The 7,500-nt window shown below is 63.0% G+C and overlaps 1 protein-coding gene across 1 annotated transcript; it reads left to right on the top strand.

The window, feature by feature from the left end:
- Positions 1–1,457: 1,457 nt before the first annotated feature.
- Positions 1,458–3,806, top strand: LOC148153809 (uncharacterized). The gene is made up of 3 exons (XM_088016423.1): positions 1,458–3,245; positions 3,321–3,569; positions 3,648–3,806. The coding sequence occupies exons 1-3, from the start codon at positions 1,458–1,460 to the stop codon at positions 3,804–3,806; spliced, it is 2,196 nt and encodes a 731-aa protein (XP_087872549.1).
- Positions 3,807–7,500: the final 3,694 nt, after the last annotated feature.

Raw genomic sequence — 7,500 nt, 5'->3', positions numbered from 1 at the left:
ATGCGGCATGCACGTATTGGGGGCCCCGATCTCCAGGGTAGGTCGGGTCTCCAGGGGGGCTCAAAGTCTGGGGCCCCCTAGGGCCTGGATCCCGGCCCTGGGGGGCGGGGGGCCCGGACCAACGGTGGCACACGGTCCGGGGGAAGGCCCCGGACCGGCCCACCGAGTTGGAGACCCCTGGCTCTTATGGTTGGGTCTCCAGGGGGTCTCAAAGTCTGGGGCCCCCTAGGGCCTGGATCCCGGCCCTGGGGGGCGGGGGGCCCGGACCAACGGTGGCACACGGTCCGGGGGAAGGCCCCGGACCGGCCCACCGAGTTGGAGACCCCTGGCTCTTATGGTTGGGTCTCCAGGGGGTCTCAAAGTCTGGGGCCCCCTAGGGCCTGGATCCCGGCCCTGGGGGGCGGGGGGCCCGGACCAACGGTGGCACACGGTCCGGGGGAAGGCCCCGGACCGGCCCACCGAGTTGGAGACCCCTGGCTCTTATGGTTGGGTCTCCAGGGGGTCTCAAAGTCCGGGGTACAGACCAGGAGCCGGGCCTGGAACAAGAGGCACCCGACACCCAGGGAGAACCACGCTCTCCACACCCACCTGCGCACCCACACTTAAGCACCCCTCCTCGGACTACACCCCTCCAGCACGCAGGCCCTGGAGGGTCGTGCCCCTGGTAAGGCAGGGACACTTAGAGTTTAGAGGGTTGGGGTTCCAGCCTGGATGTCCAGCCCGTAGAACGGGAGCTGGACGTACAGCCCGGGGTTCCAGCCCGTAGAACGGGAGCTGGACGTACAGCCCGGGGTTCCAGCCCGTAGAACGGGAGCTGGAGGTACAGACCGGGAGCCGGGCCTGGAACAAGAGGCACCCGACACCCAGGGAGAACCACGCTCTCCACACCCACCTGCGCACCCACACTTAAGCACCCCTCCTCGGACTACACCCCTCCAGCACGCAGGCCCTGGAGGGTCGTGCCCCTGGTAAGGCAGGGCTCGGTGTGTGTAGGAAGAGGGGGTTGGATGGTGGGGGCGATTACGCCCCTGTATTGGTACCATCTAACTCTAACCCTCCACTAGAGTCCTAACTAGAAAAACCGGAGTCCGGAGCAAAGGCCCCGATCGCGCCTGGGGGTCGGGGTTGTTTTTCGGGAGGTTTGTCTATGTAAAACCAGGTTGGGAATCGGGGCTGGGAAACGCGTCCGGCTCTCCAGGCCGGAGAACGGGACCCTTGAACGGGACCCTTGAACGGGACCCTTGAACGGGACCCTTGAACGGGACCCTTGAACGGGCCCCGATAACGGGGAGGGGGGGGCGGGTTAGTTCGACATCGGGGGTGGGTCTTGGGTCCTCCGGATGTTACATAGCTAAAGTCGTCAATTAGGGAGGACCACCCCTTCCGCCCCGGCGGCCATATTTAGGGAGGAGGGTTAGCCCAAATTCGCTCATTTGCTATCGGATCATTGCCGAGAGATGACTGGAGCGAAATACAAAAGCACCTGCCCTGTGTGCAGGTATGCTGGATACAGGCTGAGGGAGCACTTGGACAACGTTCACCACGTCCGGAATGGGAAGGAGCGCAAACTCCTGCTAGCCTTTGCTAGCGGTCGTTTTTCGGTGAACGGGATGGCGTGCTGCATCGACGGCTGTCAGTACCACGGGCCCCGGGTCGCTGAACACCTCCAGAACGCCCATCGAGACCTGAGCAGGCGGAGGAAGGCCCGGATGCTCAAGCGGCTTCAGTGGCGCCGGTTCGTGGAGCAGGTACGTCGCCTCAGGGCTTCCAACCCCACACCACCGCTCGCGACCGAGCTGGATCTGAGTGACGAAGGGGAGGAGAGCGGGCCACGCTGCGAGGGGCGCGGTCAGCCTACCTCCTCCGCACACCCAGACCACACGGCCGCGGCGGTGGACGTGGGGCGCAGGGCGGACACGGAAGTCCGAAGGGAAGGCGTGCCTGGCACTACACCGGCGTCACCTGGGCCGAGCATCGCGGGACGGACACCTATCCCGCTTCCCTGGCGACCTGCACCAGCAGCCCCTCCAACGCTGCTGGTCATGCCTTGGCGGGCGACGGCGGACAAAGCGCAGGGCTCCTCTACGCAGCCCGGGACCGACGGCCGGCCACGACGGGCAGCTCCGGGTGGAAGCTGTCCGCCGGGACGACCGAACGGGCACCGCGACCGCGGCGGCCTCCCTGCGCCTCCCCCCCGACACATCGAGGCCCAGGGCTCCTCTCCGCCGAGCGACAGAGACGCGCCAAGCTGGAGGGCAGCTGCGGGTGGCAGCTGTCCCCCGAGACAGGACGCGCCTCCACAGAACGGCGACGGCCTCCCTGCGCCGGCCGGTTTCATCGAGGCTCTGCGCACGGCACCCAGCTGGCCTGCCGTGCCCGAGGACGACCCCCCCTCGTCACCCACTTGGTCGCTTCCGTGTGGTCAACCGAACCGGACCATCACCATCAGCAGCAGCAGCAGCGACAGTTCTCCGGAGAGGTCGCTGCCAGACGGTCAACCAACGGGAGCGGCTGCGGCGGATTTGAGGGAGGAGACGCACCGGACAGCCGACAGACCGGTGGGTGGAACGTCCGTTACCTTACCGGAGACGATCGGGTGCTACCTGGACGAGTACGCAGAGTTCATCATGTCTGTCGGACTCTCCAGAAAGCATAAAGAGAACACGGTTTCAAAGGTTGGCCGTGTGCAGGCTTTCCTGACACACATGGCGGGCGGCAAGACTGAATTGAGCTCATGGCTCTTTCTCCACGACCCGGTGCGGGCCGTGGAGTGGCCATGCAGATTGCTGCGGGAGGGTAGAGCCATCACCACGGTTAAGGTGTACCTGACAAACACGAGTCAGTTTGTCACGTACTTCACCGAGACCCCGCCCGCAGATTCGGCCCTGGGAGCGACCCAGCTCATCGCGCTCTCCAGAGCCATTAGGGCCGCAACACACAAGATTTCTGCCGGGGTAGTCCTGCGTCAACTGCATGTTAAGCACCAGAAGGTAACCCGCGCTGTAACACCGGGGGTTCTCCGCAGATGTGTGTCTGCGACGAAGGAGCTCATACCAGGGCTATTGCGATCGCTTTCCGAGAAGAGCTGCGACGCTACTCAACGACATCTGTTTATCGGGGCCTTCTCCCTCTTGATTACGTGTCTCTACGGCCACAGAGCCGGCGTCATGACACATCTCAAGGTGGAGGAGATGGATGAGGCGAAGCGGGAGTTCAATCCGGGTGACCCTGGATATGTGCTCAACGTGAGTGTATCACACACACACACCCGGTCAAAGTTTGCGTTCCCTTACCGGATCTCTCCCTCTCCTCTCTTGCAGATACAACACCACAAAACCAACCGTGCCTTCGGGCACGCGCAGGTTTTTCTCACAGCGGAGGAATTCGGGTGGCTGGAGGCCTGGATGCAGATACGAGCCAGGCTCCAGCCGACATGCGACCTGGTGTTCTTCAACACCAACGGACGGATGATTGAGAAGCTGAACAAGTTCACCAGATCTGCTTGGCGGGAGCTGGGGATGCCAGGCAGCCCGTCCCTAACAGACCTGAGAACCGCCGTTGCAACGATGGTGAGTGGATCAACATTCAAAACCACCATGATCCATCACCTGGAAACCTAACCCTTCTCCTGCACTCCCCCCCCCCAGGCCAGAGACAGTCAGACCAGCGAGGTGAGGAAGGAGATGGCCAGGCTGATGTGTCACGACACATCCACCGCAGACAGATTCTACGCCCTCCATATGAACGCCAGGCAGCTGGCAGCACTGAGGCAAAAGTTTGACAGAGCCAGGGAATGCCCACAGTGAAACACGGCCACAATAAAAACGTTAAACCTGGCTGAACTCTCTCCCTTCTTTGCCGCATTACATGTTCGCACCACAGACCCCCAGGGGTCCCTCAGACTAGCACGCCACCGGGTCCCATCCTCGAACCCCCCCCGCCCCGCTCCAGAGAAGGGGGCGGAGGGATCTAGGTGGCCCGGTGGCATGGCGCACAGAGAAGCAGCGAGAGGGCCAAGTAAACGCTTCGTTCTGTGGGGGGGGTATGCGACCGGCTTCCGGGCATACTCCGGCTGCTGCCTCGCTCCTGTTACACACTGCTGCTTCACTGTCCGCGCTCCTTCAGGCCTTCCTTGGATGAATTGACAAAACCGGATAGGATAACCGGTTCTCCACGGAGCTCCAGACCTACACCTGCGCGCGTCTAGAGTCGAGCCCGCAAGGCTGGAGGAACCCTCCACCGAAGCGCCGGTTGCCAGAGCATCCGGGGCCGGCGGGAGCCCTCCATGGCAGGCCACAAGTGCTTGATCGGTCGGATGGTGTGTGTAAATGTGTGTGGGGAGACATCCGCCGGAGCTCCAGACCTCCGAGCGGGTCACCTAGGCGGGGTCAGCCCGCTGTCGGTGCTCCGTCTTCGGCCTGGGTCCAGAGAGACTCCCCGCTCCCCCGGGGCTCCACGGAGCTCCAGCCCGACCGGGAGGACCCCAGGACCCATCAGAGGGACCGTGGGGACTCACCTGCCGAAAAGGAACCCGCTGCGTGAAAGCCCCGGTTCTCCAGGACAAGGTGCGACTTTTTGCCGAAAAAGCGCTTAAAAACGGCCGAAAATGGGAGAAAAGAGGGCTGACACCCCCTTGGATGGACTCCCAAGGCATCAAGGATCACGAAAATATGTCTGAGTGTTGAAACACTTTGAAAATTTGCGAACAGGGCCCTCTCTTTTGACTCTCTCCTGATATCGTTCCGGCAGTGATTTTCATTGTAAGGTCCCTAAATCCCTCGGCATTACTACTTTTTCAAAAGCCCATATCTCCCTCATTTTTAAAGATAGAAGCATGCGGACTTCACCAGGCTGTTCCCGGGACTCTGGAGATTCGAACCATACCCGGTTTTACCGGATAAAATGCATTTTTGACCGATTTCGCATCACATGTGTTGCTCATTTCCAGATCTCACCCTCAGGTAGAGCTCCAGGCCCGCACACACATGCAGGGGGCCGTGCATGGAGCTCCAGGACCGCACACACATGCAGGGGGCCGTGCATGGAGCTCCAGGCCCGCACACACATGCAGGGGGCCGTGCATGGAGCTCCAGGACCGCACACACATGCAGGGGGCCGTGCATGGAGCTCCAGGCCCGCACACACATGCAGGGGGCCGTGCATGGAGCTCCAGGCCCGCACACACATGCAGGGGGCCGTGCATGGAGCTCCAGGCCCGCACACACATGCAGGGGGCCGTGCATGGAGCTCCAGGCCCGCACACACATCCAGGGGGCCGTGCATGGAGCTCCAGGCCCGCACACACATCCAGGGGGCCGTGCATGGAGCTCCAGGACCGCACACACATGCAGGGGGCCGTGCATGGAGCTCCAGGACCGCACACACATGCAGGGGGCCGTGCATGGAGCTCCAGGCCCGCACACACATGCAGGGGGCCGTGCATGGAGCTCCAGGCCCGCACACACATGCAGGGGGCCGTGCATGGAGCTCCAGGCCCGCACACACATGCAGGGGGCCGTGCATGGAGCTCCAGGCCCGCACACACATGCAGGGGGCCGTGCATGGAGCTCCAGGCCCGCACACACATGCAGGGGGCCGTGCATGGAGCTCCAGGCCCGCACACACATGCAGGGGGCCGTGCATGGAGCTCCAGGACCGCACACACATGCAGGGGACAGGGCATGGAGCTCCAGGCAGAGGACCAGGCATGGAGCTGCAGGCCCTGACCTCCAGGCAGAGGACCAGGCATGGAGCTGCAGGCCCTGACCTCCAGGCAGAGAACCAGGCATGGAGCTGCAGGCCCTGACCTCCAGGCAGAGGACCAGGCCTGGAGCTGCAGGCCTTGACCTCCAGGAAGAGAACCAGGCCTGGAGCTGCAGGCCCTGACCTCCAGGCAGAGAACCAGGCCTGGAGCTAAAGGCCTTGACCTCCAGGCAGAGAACCAGGCCTGGAGCTGCAGGCCCTGACCTCCAGGAAGAGAACCAGGCCTGGAGCTAAAGGCCTTGACCTCCAGGAAGAGAACCAGGCCTGGAGCTGCAGGCCCTGACCTCCAGGCAGAGAACCAGGCCTGGAGCTAAAGGCCTTGACCTCCAGGAAGAGAACCAGGCCTGGAGCTGCAGGCCCTGACCTCCAGGCAGAGAACCAGGCCTGGAGCTGCAGGCCTTGACCTCCAGGAAGAGAACCAGGCCTGGAGCTGCAGGCCCTGACCTCCAGGCAGAGAACCAGGCCTGGAGCTAAAGGCCTTGACCTCCAGGCAGAGAACCAGGCCTGGAGCTGCAGGCCCTGACCTCCAGGAAGAGAACCAGGCCTGGAGCTAAAGGCCCTGACCTCCAGGCAGAGAACCAGGCCTGGAGCTGCAGGCCTTGACCTCCAGGAAGAGAACCAGGCCTGGAGCTAAAGGCCTTGACCTCCAGGAAGAGAACCAGGCCTGGAGCTAAAGGCCTTGACCTCCAGGCAGAGAACCAGGCCTGGAGCTGCAGGCCCTGACCTCCAGGAAGAGAACCAGGCCTGGAGCTAAAGGCCTTGACCTCCAGGAAGAGAACCAGGCCTGGAGCTAAAGGCCTTGACCTCCAGGCAGAGAACCAGGCCTGGAGCTGCAGGCCCTGACCTCCAGGCAGAGAACCAGGCCTGGAGCTGCAGGCCTTGACCTCCAGGCAGAGAACCAGGCCTGGAGCTAAAGGCCTTGACCTCCAGGCAGAGAACCAGGCCTGGAGCTAAAGGCCTTGACCTCCAGGCAGAGAACCAGGCCTGGAGCTGCAGGCCTTGACCTCCAGGCAGAGAACCAGGCCTGGAGCTGCAGGCCTTGACCTCCAGGCAGAGAACCAGGCCTGGAGCTGCAGGCCCTGACCTCCAGGCAGAGAACCAGGCCTGGAGCTGCAGGCCTTGACCTCCAGGAAGAGAACCAGGCCTGGAGCTAAAGGCCTTGACCTCCAGGAAGAGAACCAGGCCTGGAGCTAAAGGCCTTGACCTCCAGGAAGAGAACCAGGCCTGGAGCTAAAGGCCTTGACCTCCAGGCAGAGAACCAGGCCTGGAGCTGCAGGCCCTGACCTCCAGGAAGAGAACCAGGCCTGGAGCTAAAGGCCTTGACCTCCAGGAAGAGAACCAGGCCTGGAGCTAAAGGCCTTGACCTCCAGGCAGAGAACCAGGCCTGGAGCTAAAGGCCTTGACCTCCAGGCAGAGAACCAGGCCTGGAGCTGCAGGCCCTGACCTCCAGGCAGAGAACCAGGCCTGGAGCTGCAGGCCTTGACCTCCAGGCAGAGAACCAGGCCTGGAGCTGCAGGCCCTGACCTCCAGGCAGAGAACCAGGCCTGGAGCTAAAGGCCTTGACCTCCAGGAAGAGAACCAGGCCTGGAGCTGCAGGCCTTGACCTCCAGGAAGAGAACCAGGCCTGGAGCTAAAGGCCTTGACCTCCAGGAAGAGAACCAGGCCTGGAGCTAAAGGCCTTGACCTCCAGGCAGAGAACCAGGCCTGGAGCTGCAGGCCCTGACCTCCAGGCAGAGA

This window comes from Poecilia mexicana, unplaced genomic scaffold, assembly GCF_051168715.1.
Source record: "Poecilia mexicana isolate PSO_F unplaced genomic scaffold, ASM5116871v1 scaffold_19, whole genome shotgun sequence".
NCBI lineage: Eukaryota > Metazoa > Chordata > Actinopteri > Cyprinodontiformes > Poeciliidae > Poecilia > Poecilia mexicana.
Note: the sequence above shows the minus strand (reverse complement) of the source record. Positions and strands in the feature narration are given on the sequence as shown.

Excerpts from the sequence above, each read along its gene's own strand:
- LOC148153809 (XM_088016423.1), top strand. The coding sequence starts at position 1,458 with ATGACTGGAGCGAAATACAAAAGCACCTGCCCTGTGTGCAGGTATGCT. Across the intron at positions 3,246-3,320 it reads ACCCTGGATATGTGCTCAAC|ATACAACACCACAAAACCAA; the intron begins GTGAGTGTATCA and ends CCTCTCTTGCAG. Across the intron at positions 3,570-3,647 it reads GAACCGCCGTTGCAACGATG|GCCAGAGACAGTCAGACCAG; the intron begins GTGAGTGGATCA and ends CCCCCCCCCCAG.